The 21,175-nt window shown below is 37.3% G+C and overlaps 1 protein-coding gene across 3 annotated transcripts in view; it reads right to left on the reverse strand.

The window, feature by feature from the left end:
- Window positions 1–21,175, reverse strand: part of EIF2AK3 (eukaryotic translation initiation factor 2 alpha kinase 3) — a 76,541-nt gene that overhangs the window by 38,273 nt on the left and 17,093 nt on the right. For 2 of the 3 annotated variants that reach the window (XM_081069685.1, XM_081069687.1), the window contains exons 3-4: window positions 3,159–3,353; window positions 1,571–1,701 (exon numbers count right to left, since the gene is read on the reverse strand). In XM_081069685.1, coding sequence (XP_080925811.1) covers window positions 1,571–1,701; window positions 3,159–3,353 — 326 coding nt within the window. Of the gene's footprint in view, window positions 1–1,570; window positions 1,702–3,158; window positions 3,354–12,917; window positions 13,002–21,175 lie in introns of those variants that run through there. The other variant, XM_081069686.1, reaches the window with a different exon arrangement.

The following is a 21,175-nucleotide window of genomic DNA, read 5'->3' on the forward strand; positions in this document are numbered from 1 at the left end:
TGCAGTCTGCCTTCTTAATTAAAATCTGGGACATTTCATTCAAGTGCAGAGAAATCAATATGTCCTAATAAACCAATATAAACAGGCAAGCTGAATACATTAATTTTAGATTTATATGAAACCATGTTCCCAAAAGGCAACGTGACCCAGTATCCCAAAACTGAAGGTCATCCCACCTCACCTCCAATCTCTACTGACTGAGATCTGACGAGTCATTTAAGCTTTTCTGAGTTTCAGTGTCCTTACCTATAAAGTGGCAATAATAATGTTTGCTCTATAATTTATAGAAAAATCAGTTAACTATTGACAGTATTATATCTTATCACTTAGACAAAAAATGGCCTTAGAATTTCAACGTCTCTTTAAAACTATATTCTTAAGGAACATGGATCTTAGACCTTAGACCAGGGGTGTCCAAACTTTTTTCAATGGTTTTCACCAAGGGCCATATGCAGTAAAATAAACAAACAGCCAGGCCATTCACTCTGAGGTGAAGCACGTATTACCTCACCTGGTTTATTTTAAGTAAACTAAATATATTTTTGGAATTTGCTGCGGGCCAATTAACAATGGATTGCGAGCCACAGTTGGCCGAGGGCCGCAGTTTGGACACCCCTGCCCTAGCCCCTTCATATTCTGGTAACTCAAAATTCTAATTAATTTGAACATCTGCTCTTAAGTGGCTGAGCACCCAACAAGCACTCAAACACTTAAAAAAACAAAATCCTATCAGGATATAAAGAGATCAGGTTGCCAGCAAATGTAAAGCCCTACTCACAGTTCAGTGAACGTACAAAAAAATATATTCTTCACTGAGTTTGAAAAAACAGTTTTCAGAAAAGGAAACTAAATTACATTGCATCAAATTAAACTGAATATGAAGGTCTGTTTCACTTTCAAAAGAGAAAGATGAGATCTAAAATTATTTTTACTACACAGGCAATTTAAAATTTAAATATTAGGTTTAAAAAACATCACACATGTATGATTTAGGACCAGCATATCTTATCCAATCATCTTATCTTTAATCACATATTTACATAAAAATTACATAAGGAATTCATTATTTGAAAAAGGAAACAACAAAGAATTTGACCAAATAAATTATACTTTAATGCTTTAAGAATAGACTAAAATATTATTTTTAAGTTGGGGTAATTAGAAACTATTAATCTATACACCAGAGAGAACTACAGAGTCAAACAGGTCCAAGATGAAATAAAGCACAATTAACTTTGTCTTAAGAGCTTTTTGCACTCAAAAAAATTTTATCAGTGGGGTTGCTATGAAAATTATCATTAATCTAAGACTAAACTAACATAGTCATTGTATGGGACTCCTTCTAGTTACCATATACTGAAGCATATGGTGAGAAGTCCAGTTCAGAATTTGTTAATAATTATGAGGCCATTTTCAATTTAGGGCTTACATTTCTCTTAAATGAGCAGTATGCTTTTAGGGCACCAATATATTATATTGTTTAGAAAATTTCCACAAAGAAAAATCTGGTAAGTTTTGGTCTTCGTTTAGTTTTAAATAATATCAACATCCACATTATCTGAATACATACTTCTCATTGCCACTACGAGGTCCGACAGCTCTAACAGTTTTCTGGGTACGTTGAAGAAGCAGGATGTCTTCTTGTTCCATTTCATCATTCTCCCATCGGCGACAACCCAAAGCTGAACAGATGTACCTCACCTGAAAAAAATGTATAAAATTAGTTTAAAAAACAAAAAAAGGCAAGTTACATGAGATCAAAGAATCTGTATAATTTATATATAGAAAAAGAGGAAATGTGTAAGAAGTTCCCAAGTACTCCTAAGAAGTGTCAGATTGCCATCTCCTAAAATCAGTTATTTAGAATCACAAAAGTACCAATGAATATTTATTTCTGGGAATGATTTTTAAGGATATAGATAATTTTAGTCTTACTTTGACCATTTCTATGGAATATACAAGAAGAAATGAATAACCAGCTGTGATATCTTAGTAATAATATCATTAATAAAATTCCAGATGAATTTTTAAAAAACAAACCTCAGGGTTTCCACATAACAGAAGTATTGGTTTTTTAAAATTCAAACCTTTTCTAATAGCTGCAGTATTCAAAAGCACCTCGTTCAAATCTTCATTGGAAGAAAAAGGAACTCTAGGTATGAGCCAAACTAAAACCCTCACAGAAAGAAGCATACCTGCTAGAATACCAGATTTTTGCAGAAGCTCATCAAATCAGAGAACCAAGTGACCTGGTTCGATTGTAGCATTTTACAGATGAGAATACTGAAGTAAACAGAAGACCACAAGGCCTCCTCAATACAATGCAGAATCAGGTGGCAGAGAAGCAGAAAAGCATCTGCAAGAACAAGAAGGGGCTATGGGCCTAACACTTAGATAAGGGATCCTTAAAGTTTGAAAAATTCAAGGGTCAGAAGATAATTTTTCTATTCTTCCTTGTTTTAGTCTTAAGTCTATATAAAAAATATTCACACATCCAGGTGTTAAAGGGTTAAAAAAGATTTTTTTTTCTTTCTTAAAAAGGTGTTTTTTAGTTAGTTACTCCCAATAATGGATTTATATTACAAGACCCAATCTTAAAAGATTATGATTACATCCTAAGAGCTAATATTAGAGAAATTCTAGGCCTTAAGACAGCTCTAAATCAAATCTGACCTTGGAAGTTTCTGAACCTTTTAAAGTCTCAGTTTTCTCATCTGTAAAATGAGTACAAACTTTCTTCTTGGATCTTATTATTACAGGATCAAATTAGCTAAATAAATGAGTAGTAGCAATTATTCTTATTAGGATTGTTATTCATCTTGGAGGGTTCCTCATCTGTCCAAATGGAAAAATATGAAACCCTTAGTAATATTGTGAAGATTTCAAAATAATGTGTGAAAAATGCACCTGACACGCAGTAGAATATATCTATTGTCTTCCTCCTGCTATCCTGGCTCTGCCGCTTATTCTTATGTTGGAAATTTAGTTTCTCTTAATAATATTTTCTAATTTATAGTTCTTTTATTAAAATACATGATATCCTCAGGGGGGAATTTCAATAAACCTCACCCAGTAATAGTATAGTTTAATAAATTATTTCTTCTATCCTTAGTTATTGTGATTTCTCCCCTACAAATAAATTCAACAGTTTCACTCACCTTTCCACTATATGCACTGAGTCCATACGTAGTGAGGGACTTTCCTCCAACCAAAACAACATCATCTCCAAATTTATAAGAAGATTCAAGAAGTGATTCAACTGTGAAAGGAACTGTTTCCATGCTCTCGCGGTCTCGGTCCCACTGGAAGAGGTCTCCATCCAGGGAAGGAATGATCATCTTATTCCCAAATACCTAAAATAAAAGCTTACTGTTAAAAGGACCTTAACTGTCAGAGTAGTAACTAAGAGCTAGAGTCTTGAGCCTGATGTCCTCTAGCCTACTTCTCAGCAGTGAATGAAGCGGCACAGGTCATCGACCAAAAGCAGTGTAAAGGAACTGCCAGTCTCCCAGGCGCCCACACGGAGTACTCCAGTATGGTTTCTCCGAAACTCTGTTTGCCAAATGTCCCACAATGCAAATGAGTCACCAAAAGAGAGTTTTGTGATCAAGTGAGTTCAAGAACAGGTTGCTATAAGAGTTCTTATAGTGATTAATAGTCTAAATGTGCAATATGATTTTCAGTAAAGGGACAGTATATGCAGTACTTTCCAGGCCTATTTATTCAGGCCAATTAGGCTCACAGGCTCAGATCCAAGGAACACAGGTTCTAGCAGTATCCCATCCTTTCCGTACTTACGTTCTCAAATCTGCTATATGCTAGAAGCCTGGTAACCAAGCTTACTGGTTTTATGCTCTCAGTTGTCCTTCCTTCTTAACAACGTGTACTGAGGGCCTACTATGTGCTAGGTACTATTCTGTTACTTAGGATAGACCAATGAGCAAAACAAAAAATTTTTTCAAATCACCGCCATTGTGGAGCTCAAACTCTGGTGTCAGGAGACAAACAGCATAGTGTATAAATTATAGGGTATGTTAGGAGATAAATGCCAGAGGGAAAAATTGAACAAGAAAAGAGGGACTAGAAAATGTGCATGTGGGAGGGGAGGGGACTATCAGTAAGGAGTTCAGGGTAGACCCCATTGAGAAGGTAACATCTGAGCAAAACCTAAATATGAGAGCTAACCATGCTTATTTCAGGGGAACACCCTTTACCGAGGCTAACGGTGGAAACATGCCTATCACAAGGAAAGTGAACAGGTTATGTAGACAAGGGCGGAGGCAGGGAGAGAGAGTAGAAGGCGGGAGATGATGTCGATGGTTGATAGCAGCGGTGTTGTTGAAGGTGGCCAGATTTGGGATATAATTGGAAGGTAAGGCCAACAGGATTTCATGGTAGATTCCCTCTATGAAATGAGCAAAAGAAAAGAGTACAGCATGACTCTAATGGTTTTGGCCAAGAATTATCTTGTTTCTTGAGAAAGAGTATTAGTGCATGGATTGGTGACACTGACCCTTTGGCATTTAAACATATACACAATTTGATTTACTTCAGCTAATGACAAAACAATTTTCCTGATCATCCAGGCTCAGAACTTTGGAAAAAGGGAATATGAAACAAATATGAGTTTAAGAAACAAAAAAATAGACTGCAAACAAATGATGGTCTTAACTTTTTTAAAACAAAATTTCACTAAGCACTTCTTTGTTCCTTAAGCAGCAGAACCTTTTCTTTAAAGGGATACTTACTCCCTTTAAAGGGAAACTCCCACATGGTCGGTCAGAGTTCTAGGTTGGTGCCCAGATCACATATCCTTCCCTTCCACCAGCTTTGTCCCACACCCCTGGCGTTCTGGAGGACAGGCTAAAAATCGCTATTCTAATCTACTACTTTTTTTCACTTTTTAGTTCAAACCTTTTTATCTCCTGCTTGAACTATTATAACAGCCTCTTTACACTTCTTAACCGGAAATTTCCTCGATCTAATCTCTCCACATTTTATAATCTAAGGAGTCAGAGTTAAGCTTGTTATGACACTATTCAAAAATCTGCAAAGCTCTCTATTATCTTCTTATGAAAGAGCCCAAAGCCTAAACTTGGCATTTAAAAGTCCTCTTTAAACATGACTTCAAACAACCTTTTTCCTTCTTGTCCTTCACTTTCCCTCACCTGGGCAGAAATCAGGCATTAATACTTAAGCATGATATTTAACGTTCCTGTTATTGTTCAGTTATGTCGTTGTCAATGCCATTTCCTCTCCCCGGAACACACTCCTGTACCAACACTGCCCACTGAAACCCTATCTAGCCTCCAAGGCAGCGTCACTTATGGTTTTGCTCTGGAATCCAAGAAAATCTTGGAAGTGCAAACTTGCTGACAAAAGTCTTCCCATTCCTTAATACTGTACTTACTTTTTGCTGTTAACTATAAACTGAGATACCATTACATTCTTAAAAATTGTTTGTCGTACCTCTAAGAAATATTTACCAGGTATGCTAACGATTTCACATTAATGTTTATACAGTGGCTATAAAAGTAATACTCTCAAATCTAGTGCCCGGATTTTGTTACCTAATTCCACTTCCCACCAATGGAACCACAGCTTCCCAGAGAAATGGCTGATCACAGGGCTACAGGGTAGTTGCAAAATGAGCCTTTAACATCTTATTATTCTAGAAAGTAAGGACATAATTAAAAAAAAAATAGATGGAGTATGCCACTCACCAAATCTGGAAGAATTTAAGCACCAAAATAATTAAGTACTGTCCACACTGATAACAAAAAAATATGTCAGAGAAGGGAGGGCTCTTACTGCAATAAAATGCCAAGTGTCTACTGACAAGTATGACGGGGGGGATGCAGGTAGAAAAATTAGCATTTTGCCATAGACTGTGTAGACACATGACCAATGCCCTGTACACCTAAAGTTGAAGTAGAATTAATATTGCATGTCAACTATAATTTTATATATATATATAATTTATTATTATATATATTATATATATATAATATATATAATCACAGGAGGTGGAGTATAGCATAAGGAAAAAAGTCAATGGTATTGTAACAGTTATATAAGATGCCACAGGGGTAGTAGCTTGGGGGAGGGGAGTATCACTTTGCAAGGGGTGTAAAAGTCTATTACATTGCTTTGTACACCTGAAACTAATACAAATAAAAAGAAAAATTAGCATTTTGCAATCATCACAATAAAGACTGCATCAGGCAAAAGTCAGTAATGGTGCTAAATCTAGGTGGAAATTTTGATGAGGAGCAGGATACTTGTATGGTCTTAAAAGTATTTACCCAGAGACTGCTTATTAGTAACGAGAAAAAAACCCCAGTAATTATATAGGGGAGAATTCAGACAGTACCTTAACTGGAAGTCCAAAATTAACACCAACGAATGACAGACATGATACCCTAGGAGAGGACACAACACCAGCTATGCAGCATTCCCCCACCAAGAATGCAAACCCTAAGTCTAATCACAAGGAAACACCAGATAAGTACAAAACGAGGACATGTCAATTCTTAAATAAAAGGGCAGAGACTGTATTCTTCAAAACTGCCAGTGTCATAAACGACAAGGTCTGTGGATAAATCCAGATTCAAAGAGGCTAACATGACCAATAAATATACTACCTGACCCTCGATTAGATGTTGAACTGACGTAGAGGAAGCTATGAAAGACCTTATTAGGTCAACTGATAACATTGGAATATGAATGCAGACTAAAGTAACAATATAAATGTATGAAGTTGATAACTGTACTGTGATTATGTAAGAAAATATCTCTATTAGGAAATACACGCTGAAGATTTAGGAGTACAGGGCCATAATAGCTATTTAATTTCTTTCCCAATGTTTCAAGAACTAAAATGTGTTTGGGGACAGGGGAGGAGAGAAGGGGGGACGGAGATGGAGAAAGAGTCTCTCAAATGATAAAGCAAACAAGGAAGTTTCGGTAGGCAAACCTGGGTATACAAGGATGGGAGGTTTAGTACCACTTTTATTTGTGCAATTTTTTTGTAGTTGAAATTGTTTCGAAATAAGAGGTTAAAAAGAAACGAAAAGAAAGATACTCAAGAGCCTTGTGGGAGCTCTGTAATTAAAGACAGGCTATACCATTAAATTGAAGGTCCATCATCATTCTGGGTATTTAAAGATCTCCAATTATTACTCTTTATTTAAAAATGTTTGATTTTTAATAAACTTTCAAATGACATCAGTATATATCCCGCCTCATATTACCTTAGAGTTTTAGCATTACTGTTTTATTCTTTGCTTTCTTATATTTCTTTATAACAACAGATAACAGATTTTATTTTTTAAAAGTTTAAACTTTTCTTTTTCTCTTTTGTGGACGGTCCAACTTGAACTTGCCACTAAGAAGAGACATAGGTCATAGTGTACCTACTGGATGGTAACCATATGGAGCACTTGGCCAATATGATCTCCCATTTTGAGTTACATATGTTAAAAAAAAAAGTATTGTTCTCTACCTTTTATATTATGCTAGGTATTCAATATTCTATGTACCAGAACAGTAAATTCATATTATGAAAAAGTTATTAAAAAAAGGTATTTCAGTTGTGCAGTCAGCTCAGCAGTAGTATTAGGTAAGCACAAACCTGGAAAGTAGGTGTGTATCACTGAAAGGAAGAGGAAGAGGAGGTAATGGGTCTCTAGTGAAAGGGCACCATTAACTTGTTTCCTCTTTCATTAAGAACCTCTTTCCCCCTCAAGCAGTAACTGGTCCTTAGGGAACACAATGGCTCCTAAGTGCAAAAAAAAACCAAAATCAAACAAACAACAAAACCCCAAACAAACAAAAAACCCCCGCAAACTATCAAACTAATAATACAGACTAAAGCTCATCTAATCTATAATCTATACTCCTCTGAAAATGTAAAAGAAAACAAATTTATCTGCAATTTAAAATATGGTTTAAACAACCAAGATGATTTGATATGCTTAACTTTATTGTGAAAAACTATTCTAAAAGTTCAATCTTCACCAGCATTAACTCAGTGAGAAAAATAGAAAACCCAAACAAACATCCGGAAAAGCATCATGATTCAATACTGAGTCATCATGTCACATTTCTGGATTATGATTTTAGAAGTTCACTCTTAAATAGCTACTCTTCACTAATTGGCCACCTATGAGTCATACACATGGCTGCTAACCTTTGCCCCCATCTTTGTGAAATCTTCCAGGCTGCACATGGGAAAGCAGATGGTGCTTTTCCTTGAGAGCCACAAGAAGCAGTATGTGCATTCAGTTCAGGTAGCGATGACATCACCCCTCACAAGAGCATTACCTCACCCTCCCAGCACAGGAATGAGTCACCCGGATGGTTAGCTGCAAATCTCTTGGTAGAAAAAAATGTAGGTTACGGTGATGAATTTTCACATTCCACTGATGTGTCCCTGTGAGCAGCTATTTGTTCTGATTTGCTGCTCTGCATCTGAAACTAATTGTGTGACTTCAGTCATTTTTAAAGTCCTATTAAAACCAATCTATCCTTAAGCACTTTTTTAAAAAAGGAAAGCATATCTTTTTTTTGGTTTGTTTTTGAAAGATTTTATTGGGGAAGGGGAACAGGACTTTATTGGGGAACAATGTACTTCCAGGACTTTTTTCCAAGTCAAGTTGTTGTCCTTTCAATCTTAGTTGTGGAGGGTGCCGTTCAGCTTCAAGTTGTTGTCCTTTCAGTCTTAGCTGTGGAGGGCTCAGCTCAGCTCCAGGTCCAGTTGCCATTGCTAGTTGCAGTGGGCGGAGCCCACCATCCCTTGCGGGATTCAAGGAATAGAACTGGCAACCTTGTGGTTGAGAGGATGCACTCCAACCAACTGAGCCATCCAGGAGGCAGCTCAGCTCAAGGTGCCGTGTTCAATATTGGTTGCAGGGGGCGGAGCCCACCATCTTTTGCAGGACTTGAGGAGTTGAACCGGCAACATTGTGATTGAGAGCCCACTGGCCCATGTGGGAATCGAACTGGCAGCCTTCGGAGTTAGAAGCATGGAGTTCCAACCGCCTGAGTCACTGGGACAGCCCCCTTAAGCATTGTTTTTTCCTGCTTTCTCTGACTTACCACTTTCTCTATCTGATTTTTTAAATGTCAGAGGTTCTAAAATTTTGGTTGTAGGCTGTCTTCTCACTCTACTCTCTTTCAAGGTGATTGCTCCTCTCAGTTCCCATGACACTAACAATTCTGTTTTTTCCTTCAGCCCAGACCTTCCCTCTGTGAGGGCTAGACCTGTACATGCAAATGCCTCCTTAACATCTCTGCTGGGAGTGCTCTCATGGTCACTCTGAACTCACCAGATCTAAGTAAATTCATGGTTTTCCTCTCGATACCTGTTCTTTACTACTAAGTCCTTTTTTTGGTCTTTTCATTCCATAAAGCCTTAACTCCTTCAACTTCTCTTAAATCCATCACTTACTTCACTCCATTTCCTCTGTCACTACCCAAGCCCAATCTATCACCCCATCTGTACTACTTTTATGGAGTCTCTTAACGAGTCTCCCCACTTCTGCTCTTGTCCCTTTTGCAAGCCCATCCTCTACAGTCAGTACACTACAGGAGAGACTGGTTTTGGTAGGATTTTAGGGACTTTTCTGCTTTCTTCCAGCTATTCCAAACTGCTTAGTGTGAATACTTTATAAATGTGTATACACAGAAATACTTCCACAATTAGAGAAAACTGGCTTGTAATACAAATGCCTCACTGAGACAATCCTTTGATTGATCAGCGTCTCATTGAAAGTCTCACAGTAAATGGGAACGCCAAAACCCCTTTCTGTTTTGACTACGGAGGAATCTCTCCCACTTAACATCCTTCGATGGTTTCCCATGCCACAGGATAAATTCCAAAACGCTTCACACACCTTCCTAGACCCCGAATACCCTGGCCTGGGCCTTCCTCAACAGCTTTATCTCCAATAGCCTCCCCAACTCATCCTCGCTGCCATTCTCACCTTCCTTCAGTTTCCTGAGCATACCATGCTAACTCCCTCTGAAGGCCTTGACTCAGGCTACTTCCTCTTTCCAGAGCAGTCCTTCCTGCCTCGCTACTCATCTCTTTCTTGCCTAGGCAATTCCTTCTGCTCACATGATCTAAGCTGTGAACATCACTTCTGAGAAACCTTCTCTGACCTCCCAAGTAGGTGGGTCTGGTATCCTTGCTAAGTCTCTGGTGGTTACACCCTTCCTGTAGCAGTTACCAAAACTCAATTACATTATTTGCACTACAATTGTTTCCTATCTGTCTCTCCAGCTGGCTCCACATAGTGCCACGTAAGCTTCACATGGGTGGGGACCTCATCTGTCCTGGGCATTGCTGTACCCCAGCACACAACGCTGCAAGACTCCCTCCAACCCCTTTCAAGATGAGTTCAGTTTGTTAAGTTCTCCCACCAGGGTTGTTGAAGAGGCAGTTAAATGGTCACATGTGCTGAGCGCTACGCTAGGTTGGCTACCTACATGATGTCTCTGAGTAATTATTCTTGATAAAGCACATTAAGAATTATACTTGTTAGTACAGGAAACACAAATACACTGGTAAGTACTGAGGTATTTCAAAAAACATGAAATATGGGAAAGAGAGCAAGGAGTAAGTCCAAAGATCTGGGGCTGAGGCTCACCTGTACTACATCAAACAAATCTCTGAACCATTTTGAGTTCAAATTTTCTCATCTGAAAAATGAGGGATTAATAGGAATATTTACTTTTCAAGGATATGTTAAGGATTAAATAACAATGGGTTTGCTATCATTTGGCAAAATCTAAAGTGTTAATCAACCAATAGTTGTTATGTCGATGTAATGGTCCAGGGCTGCTATTTTGAACCTCTAATTCATGTGTGTGTGCACATATATGTATACTTATTAAAGAGAAATGTTAAAAATAAAAATATATAAATCCCTTATGAGCCTTCTTTTATTCTCTATAAGAAAACTTCAGAAAATAACTATGGTTCATTAACACCAAATTTCAAAACTTTGAAAAGAAGCTTTCAGAATTCAACTAGCTGCTCCAAAAGTAATTTCAAGGAATAGAAAGCTTAACTATGTCATGTCAGTTATTTCTTTCCCAACCCTGGACCCACAACATTCATTTAAAAACAAAGCCTCAGGGCCGGCCCAGCAGCTCAGGCGGTTGGAGCTCCATGCTCCTAACTCCAAAGGCTGCCGGTTTGATTCCTACATGGGCCAGGGCGCTCTCAACCACAAGGTTGACGGTTCAACTCCTCGAGTCCCGCAAGGGATGGTGGGCTCCGGCCCCTGCAACTAAGATTGAACACGGCACCTTGAGCTGAGCTGCCGCTGATCTCCCGGATGGCTCAGTTGGTTGGAGTGCGTGCTCTCAACCACAAGGTTCGACTCCCACAAGGGATGGTGGGCTGCGCCCCCTGCAACTAGCAATGGCAACTGGACCTGGGGCTGAGCTGCGCCCTCCACAAGTAAGATAGAAAGGACAACAACTTGACTTAGAAAAAAATCCTGGAAGTACACACTGTTCCCCAATAACGTCCTGCTCCCCTTCCGCAATAAAATCTTTTTAAAAAAAACAAAAACAAAAAACAAAGCCTCAAAACTAACAAAAGATGAATTCAATGTTAAGAATTAAATATATCAAATGGTTACCAGTCTTTGATTTACCAGAAATCTCTATCAGCCCTAAAATGCTGCTTTGATTATAATATAGATATTCTGTAGGATCGTAAAGTACTTTATCACAAAGATAAAAAATATTAAGGAACTTCATAGGCATATTTTTTCATAGTTTAATTCTTCAAAAATGATACACTATGTATAGAACATAAAATGGAACTCTTAATAAACCAAAATGAGCAACTGACCAGACTACTAGATGCCAGAATTGACTATTTGTGGCTAAAAAAAAAATTTTCCAACATTGGAAAATGTTGGAGTATTGAGAAAATACTTTTTTTATTTCCCTGAAAACATTTAAATTACCATGACAGGGAGGGGAAAGGAAGATTATAAGCTAAAATGAAAGTGTTCCTGGGAATCATACATCAAAGACTAAGGAAGATGATCCAACATGAGGGATTATGATATCTTTCAGTAGATCTGACTGAATATTATTAGTTGGAGAAAGCATCCCACGTGACATGCTTAAAAGGAAATATAGACTTAAAAAAAAAAGGAAATGCAGAAGAAAATACCAAACCCTCAAGTGATTTGATATTTATTATCTTCAAAGATTGTTAATTAATGCCCAAGAGCAGTGAGATACCAAGCAGATAATAATTGTTTCATTCTCTCTTTCCTTAACCTATAGTCAACCTACAAAACAAAATATCTCAAGGTAAATTACCAGGGTAACTTTTTAAGCATATTTTTCACATTCGTGATGAAAAACACAGATTTTAGAAACTATCTCTGCCTTCACTTAGATTAATATATTTATAAAGTATATAAACAATGTGCATGATAAGTCAATTTCTTATAAAACAGGGTCAAATCAATTTCTCACTTGGCAACACGCATGATGGAATAAATTGGTTTGGTTCACAGCATTGCTTTCAGTCACGCTAAGGGATTAATAAAACAAAATTGAATCAAAGCATTGTTTTATTCCTATAATTAAAAGAAAAGCAATTAACCTAAGCAATTATTTAAATATTGGCTTGCTACATGATTGACAGTGACTTTTCACAATAACCACCATCTAGATGACATAGCCAGGCTTAAAATGTGCTAATTTACATACAAATGAAAAACTGCAAAATGACCTAACATCTTTCAGTATAAGTTTGAAAATCTATAAAAGAGATTACAGATCTCCTTTTAATAAAGCAATACTCAAAAGAGTCTACTAATGGACTCTTGGTGAACAAATCAATAACCATGGAAAGTGTACTCTTTCCAAAGGCTCCCCACCTTTGAAGGCCCTTCTTAATAACTGCAGTCTGATGCGGGTGGGGAGGGGGTTGGAGCCTCACGTTGTCTGTTTCTGCACCTGTCTGAAACAGAAAGGCAGTATCCCTTAGGGAGGTACGTGCCTAAAATAAAACAAAACCCCAAACTCTAACTATAGAGTTGTTTGTTCTTTTTAAGAGGAAAAAAAGGCATTTTAACAGAAAACTGAAACAAAAAACAGATATGGTATCTCTAAATAAAGAGGAGACAAAGATACTCATCTAAGGACAAACCAGTTATATACACATAATTATAATATCACTCTAAATAAAGAAAAGGAAGGTCTTTATATTTATGAACGTATTCCAAAATACAGCAAAGTAAATAGTTCAAGGATACTATATCTACTTAGATTTGGTAAAATGTGGTCTAAATGCCACCCAAAGACCCCAAAGAAAATCTATGCTAATATGTTAAAAACAAAATAAAATTTTAAGACAATGAGGAACCACAGGCAAATCTCCTTAGTGCTTTTTTAAAGTTAAATCTGCATATAAATTACCAGAGGAAAGCAAATCAGGTTTCATTTCAGGTGGTCCTTCTGAAAATTAAAAACAAAATTCTTAGCTACTATCAAAAGTATTATTTAACTCTGTTAAAGCTAACAGAGTACACCTTAGGTTCATCGTTAATTCTAACACGCACACTCAGTTTTAGCTTGGTTTATGTCAGTATTCTTTTGAGAAGTTTGTAAACACCTGGTGAAGAGGAAAGAATGGCAAATCAGACCTGTGTCCCCAAACTCCGCAACCTCCCTGCAGTACACAATTCATTCTAAATATAATGCAAAACACTTGTTTTGAATAGAACCGTCAACCTCTCTTAGCCTCTGGGAACTTATTTTTTCATTGACCGAAACAAAACACCATTAAAGCAACACAATACACTATTTTATATGCCTTTTGGATCAGAAAAGTTTAAGGACAACATTAGAGCAGTGGGAGGCAATGAGATATGCACCTAATGGTAATTTCTGAAGAACTTGTGCTTTATTTTTTATAAGAATCCTTAAATGTAGTAAAAGTCCAAAAATTCCTCTACATAATTTGGGTGTTTCATGTATTTGATGGCACCTGATTCCTGAAATTAGAACAATCCTTATGGATTTAGTCCAATCTTGTAATTTTACAGAGAAGGAAATTAAAGATTAATTTAGCCAGGTCATAAAGTTAATGAAAGAATCACAACCAGAACGCAAGCCCCTGAATCCTAGTCACTCCTCCACAATATCACACAGCCTGAAGTCTCCACACGGCTTTTACTTTATTATCCAGCAAAAGTACACATGACGCATAACCAAGCCCTCTATTACTAATAACTGAAAATTATTACCGTGTTTCCCCAAAAATAAGACCTGGCCGGACAATTAGCTCTAATGCGTCTTTTGGAGCAACAATTAATATAAGACCAGGTATTATACTATACTATATTATTACATAAGACCGGGTCTTATATTACAGTAAAATAATACCGGGTCTTATATTAATTTTTGCTCCAAAAGACTCATTAGAGCTGATTGTCCGGCTCGGTCTTATTTTTGGGGAAACATGGTATAGTCTACAAAATCCTTTACCTTCAGGCTTCTCATTAGGATAACTGCTGTATAGAGAATACATCTTCTTTGGCCTTGTGGGTTTAATATGTTTGACTTCATACCACTCTTGATGAAAGCTTGGAGAAACTGATCTTCTAACAAAGGAGTCCCCAAATGAAGCCCTGGGGCTACTTAGTGCCATCTGGGTGGCACCTGCTATATGTCCCCACACTGTTTCTCCTGCCTGCTGGACCTCACCCTTCTCCCTACACTACCCTTTCCTACCAAATGCTGGGCTTCAGACAGAGAAAGGTAACTATTTCTCATAAAAAGTTACAGACCTTCATAAAATATTGTATTAGATACACTTAGAAAAGTATTATTACTCTATGCATCCAATACAGAGCATTCCAAATAGCAGTTTTTGTTCCTTGTTTTGTAGTATTTTGTCCAACTTCTGAACACAATTTCTAGATGCTGAGAGACACACACCTTGCTGAGTAGCAGATGACTCAAGCTCACAATACATTCCTCTCCTTGTTACTATGTTTATAATTTTACAAATATTCTTATAATATTTCTATTATATTCTAATCAGCAATTTTCAAAGTGTGGCTCTGGGGACTCTTTGAGATGCAGAAGGTCAAACAATTTTCATAATAAGGTGTTATATGCCTTTTCACTGTGGTGACATTTGCACCGAGAGTGTGAAAACAATGGTGACTAAACTGCTGGCACCTTAGTGCAAATCAAGCTCCAAACCGGTAGTCCCTGTGTTCTTCATGGTCACACACTCACAGCCAAAAAAGAAGAAAGACAATTTCCCTCAAGAATGCTCTGAGGAAGCAATGAAAATTATTAGTTTCATTAAATTGTAATCTGAATACATATCTGTTCACTATTCTGCATGACTAATTAGGAAGTATGCTTCAAGCAATTGCACCACATACTGAAGCATGTCTCAAGGAAAAAGCACTTATGCGACTGAGTTTTGTGCTGAACCAGTAGCTTTCTTCACAGAGATCCATTTTTAACTTGAAAAATTGCGAGAAAAACTATGGTTATGAGACTTGGGTATTTGGCAGACATTTTCTCAAAAACAAACAAAATGAATCTCTCACTATAAAGAAAACATTTGTGATAAAATTCAAGTTTTAATGAAAAACAAATTTGCAAAACTTGTATCTACCAATGTGAGCTTAACAGCTTCCCAGACCTTAAAGATTTTTCTGAAGAGATGAGTGGCAATAGTAACAAATTTGATTTTTTAAATACTTAGTGAGTCAACATTTGGAAGATCGTTGTAACTCAGTGAATCAATTTTCCCAATGATTGTAGAAAATCATGTAAGAGTAAAAGGTAAGAGAGACAAATGGATGTTAATGTAACAGAGTACAAAATGTTCATTAATATGGTGTCAGATTCCAGTGCAACTGACCTTTAAGAAACTTTCACTTATTTTGGTATCGTATTAAAAAAATGACCAAATTATCTAAAAAGGCTACTAAAATACTCTTCTACTGCATATGTATGTGTCTGGATTTTTCTTCTTCATATAGTTCAACTGAAACAATAATGCAATATATTAGCTGCAGAAGCAGATACAAAAATCCGACTGTCTTCTACTAAACCAGAAATTAAAGAGAGATTTTCAAAAATGTAAAACAATGCCACTGTTTTCATTAAACTTTTTTGCATTGGAAAATATAGTTTTTCTACATAAAAATACGTTGTTTATGCTATTGTGCAATGTGTTCACTGGGTTTTTAAAAATGAATTAACAAATAAGTCTTTGTATTTTATTTTTTTATTGGGGAAGGGGAACAGTACTTTATTGGGGAACAGTGCGTATTTCCAGGACTTTTTTCCAAGTCAAGTTGTTGTCCTTTCAGTCTTAGTTGTGGAGGGCGCAGCTCAGCTCCAGGTCCAGTTGCCATTGTTAGTTGCAGGGGGCGCAGCCCACCATCCCTTGTGGGAGTCGAACTGGCAACCTTGTGGTAGAGAGGACGCATGCCAACCAACTGAGCCATACGGGAGGCATCTCAGCTCAAGGTGCCGTGTTCAATCTTAGTTGCAGGGGGTGGAGCCCACCATCTCTTGCAGGATTCGAGGAATTGAACCGGCAACCTTGAGGTTGAGAGCACACTGGCCCATGTAGGAATCGAACCGGCAGCCTTCGGAGTCAGGAGCATGGAGCTCTAACCGCCTGAGTCACCGGGCCGGCCCCCAAATAAGTCTTTTTAAATTTTCTGTTTTAATTTTTAATATAATTTAAGTATAGGCAGATATAATCCTGGGGGGGGGGAAGCTCTTTGGAGCTCTCAATTTTTAAAAATGTAAAGGGTCCTGAGACTATACATTTGCGGCACGCTATATTAGGTGCACAGCCCAAGCTTCTAAGAGGAGGTACAGACAAAATGGGGAAAGGGCTCCAGAGCAGACAGAATGGGGCACAGTCAGGCAAACCTAGGTTCAATCCCAGCTTTATCATCTAGTCAGTTTGTGACTTCAAGCAAATAACTTCTCTGCTTCCCTTTCCTAGTCTACAAAATGAGACCAACACATCAACCTCAGGAGAATCACTGGTGAGGATTACGCTGCTCATAAAGTATGAGGACTGTATACAAAGTACATCCCATGTGTATTATACTGCTAGAAACAATGTTGTCGTCATTAACATACCTACATAGTAAACACGTAGTCTCAAGAAAAGGTCCCACAAACTCGGGGCAGCAGTAAAATGTAGTAAATCTATCATGCTATCACAGATAATTCAATACTTTTAGATTTTGTTTCTATTCTATAATAAAAAACATAAAACTTAACTCAAAAAGGTCACAGGATTCTTCTCCTGCATAAAAGGTAGCCAGTGAGCATTTCATTCATTGTACAAAGGTGACACAGTCAAACTTTTTAAATATGCTTGCGATTCAACATTTCAAAATGTTCTATCCAAAGGATTAGAGATGGGGGGTCGGTAGGAAAAGGGATATTTAAAACAAGAGAGCCCTAATAAACCACAGAAAATAGTAAGGACTAGTGAAGAGGAGAAAGTTGAACTGTAGTTGAAAAAACAGCTAGTATGGAGGCGAGTCCAAGATGGCAGCTCACCCACGCCCAAAAACACACTGAATGTACATCTATGTTTACAATTTCTCCTCCTGAGAAACAGCTGAGAGCCAAATGAACAGCTTCTGAATAACATACACAGAGCGAGAGAGAGAGAACGCATACAGAAGGTTGGGGAAACACGAGAGCTCTTTAGGAGCTGAGAGTACTCTCCAGGATAAGAGAAACTGGTGAGCAACCGTTGTCTATGTTTCCTCCACACTTGGATCGTGGGCAGGAGCTCTATCCAGGTTCTCTGGCCAAACTGTAGGGTGCTGTAGCACGTCCTCAGCCACCCCTGCTGGAGCTAGATCCAGCAGGAACAGGAGGGTGCCGTAGTGCACAGACAAGGGGTCCCTCTACCTGGAGATTGAGCCAGTGCGTTACAGCAGCGTGCTGCAGTGCTTACCACTGGGCTGCATGCATGCAGGGCTCCCCTGCCTCGAGAGGGCACAGAACTAGCAGAGTGCAACAGTGTGTACACCCAGGGCTGCCCTATCTGGAGAAAGTGTGGAGCTAGTAGGGTGGTGTGATGCACACTTAGAGCAGCCCCGCCCAGATCTGGTTCAGGCAACAGACAATTAAAGCAACAGGGCATGCCCAGTGCACTGGACAGAGCCGCCTGGACCAGAAGGGCAGAAAGTGTGCACAAACCAGGCTGCCCTGCCTGGAACCCATACCTTCAGACCAGGCAACACACCAGCTACCACACTGCACACCCCAACTACAACCAGCCTGCTAAAACCATCCGGCATACAGTCTATACAGAAGCCACCGTTTCAAGATTGGGATAGCTATCTCATCCAACTCATAGTGACAAACACAGAAAGTCAAACAAAATGAGGAGTCAGAAGAATACACCCTAAATAAAGGAACAAGAAAAAAACCCCAGAGAAAAACTCTAATGAAATGAAGATAACTAATTTGGCTGACAAAGAATTCAAAGAAATGGTCATAAGAATGCTCAACAAACTTGAGAGTAGAATAGAGGAACTCAGAGAGCACCTCAACAAAAAATTTCAACAAAAAGTTAGAAAATGTAATAAAGAACAAATCAGAGATAGAGAATACAATAACTGAAATAAAGAATACATTAAAAGGAAATGAAAGCAGACTACTTAATATAGAAGAAGGGATTAGCTACCTGGAAGACAGAATAGTGAAAATCACTGAATCAGAACACGAAAATGAAAAAAAGAATTTTAAAAAATGAGAATAGTGTAAAAGACCTGTGGAATAACATCAAGTGTTCCAACATTACCATTATAGGGTTTCCAGAAGGAGAAGAAAGAGAGAGAAATGGGCAGAAAGTATATTTCCTAAATGTGGAAAAGGAAACACATCCAGATCCAGGAAGCAGAGAGAATTCTAAAAAAGATGAATCCAAGAAGGTCCACAACACGTAATACTGTAATTAAAATGATAAAGGTATCGATAAAGGGACAATCTGAAAGGCGCCAAGAAAAGAACAAGTCACATACAAGGGAAATTCCATAAGGCTGTGAGCTGATTTCTCAGGAGCAACTTTACAGGTCAGAAGGGAGTGACAGAAAATATTTAAAGTGCTGAGAAAAAGAACCTACAACCTAGGATACTATATCCAGCAAGGTTATCATTCAAAATTGAAGGAAAGATAAAGAGTTTCCCAGACAAGCAAAAACTAAAGGAGTTCATCACCATTACACTAGTTTTACAAGAAATAGGGTCTTCTTTATGCAGAAAAGGTCATAACCAGAAATAAGAAAATACAGGAAAGAAAGAAATTTCACTAGTAAAGGCAACTATATAATAAACACAATGAATCAGCCACTTAAAAAGCTAATATGAAGGTTAAAAGACAAAAGTAGCAAAATTAATTGTAGCTACAATAAATAGGGGCACACAAAACAAAAAGATACAAAACCTGACATCAAAAACACAGTAAAAACATAGTGCTTTTAGAATGTGATTAAACTTAAATGACTATCAGCTTGAAACAGAGTGCTATAGATATACATGGATGCTATATATATACACATGGATGCCATAAATATATGTGTATGTATATATGTATATATATATACACACATACACATATATATATACATATACATATATATATATATATATATATATATATATATATGAACCTCATGGTAACCATAAACCAAAAATGTACGAAAATACCAAAAATATAAAGAGAAAGGAAAGCAATGATAACACTAAAGAAAACCAGCAAATCAAAAGGAAAGAGATTAAAAAAAAAAAAGGAAAGAGATCAAGTGAAGAAGAAGGGAAGAGAAAACAACAAAAACAACAAAAAACAATTAATGAACTGGCAATAAGCACATACCTATAAATAATTACTTTTATTGCAAATGGACTAAATGCTTCAATCAAAAGACATAGGGTGGCAGAATGGATAAAAAAACAACTATCCATATGTCTCCTAAAAGAGACTCACTTTAGATAGAAAGACACATACAGAGAGAAAGCGAAGGGATGGTAAAAGATGTTCCATGCAAATAGAAACTAATAGAAATGGGCAGCAATTATTACATCTGACAAAATAGACTTTAAAACAAAGAATTTAAAAAGAGGCAAAGGAGGACTTTACATAATGATAAGATGGTCAATCCAAGAAGAGGATATAACAATTGTAAATATCTACATACCCAAAACAGGAGCACCCAAGTATATAAAGCAAATATTAATGGACATAAAGGCAGACCTTAACAATAATACAATAAATAAGAGTCAGAACTTTTATACTCATTTCCCTCAATGGATAGATTATCCAGACAAAATTAATAAGGAAATATGGCCTGAAATGCCACATTACAGCAGTTTGATAAATAGACAGTGATAGAACATTTCATCCAAAAACTGCAGATTACACATTTTTCTCAAGTGCACACAGAACCTTTTCCAGGATAGACAACATATTAGGCCACAAAACAAACCTCAAGGCCTCTTGAGCCTTGCCTTTGCTCGGGGCCGCTCCAAACTCTTTGGAGTGTACTTTCTCTTCTAATAAGGCCCTTGAGCCATTCTCTACTGCTCAGATCTACTCCTATTTCTTCGAAGTGTACTTTTTCTTCTAAACTGCTTTTTCACCACTTTAAAAAAACAACAACAACAAAAAAACAAACAAACAAAAACAAAACTCAATGAACTCAAGATTCAAATTATATCAAGCACATTTTCTGACCATAATGGCATGAAACTAGAAATCAATTACAGGGAAAAACTGGAAAAAACACAAATACATGGAGATTAAACTATATGCTACTGTACAACCAATGGATTAAGGAGGAAATTAAACAGAAAATAAAAACCTACCTTGAGACAAATGAAAAACACACCTTTAAAAATGTATGGGATGCAGCAAAAGCAGTTCTTAAAGTTCATTGCTATGCATGCCTACCTCAAGAAGCAGGAAAAATCCCAAACACACAATCTAACTTTACATCTAAAGTAACTAGAAAAAGAAAAACAAAACCCAAAGTAAGTAGAAGGAAGGAATTAATAAAGATCAGAGTGCAAATAAATGAAATAAAGACTAGAAAAACAATAGAAAAGAACAATGAAATTAAGA

Source organism: Rhinolophus hipposideros (assembly GCF_964194185.1).
Source record: "Rhinolophus hipposideros genome assembly, chromosome: 12".
Lineage (NCBI taxonomy): Eukaryota > Metazoa > Chordata > Mammalia > Chiroptera > Rhinolophidae > Rhinolophus > Rhinolophus hipposideros.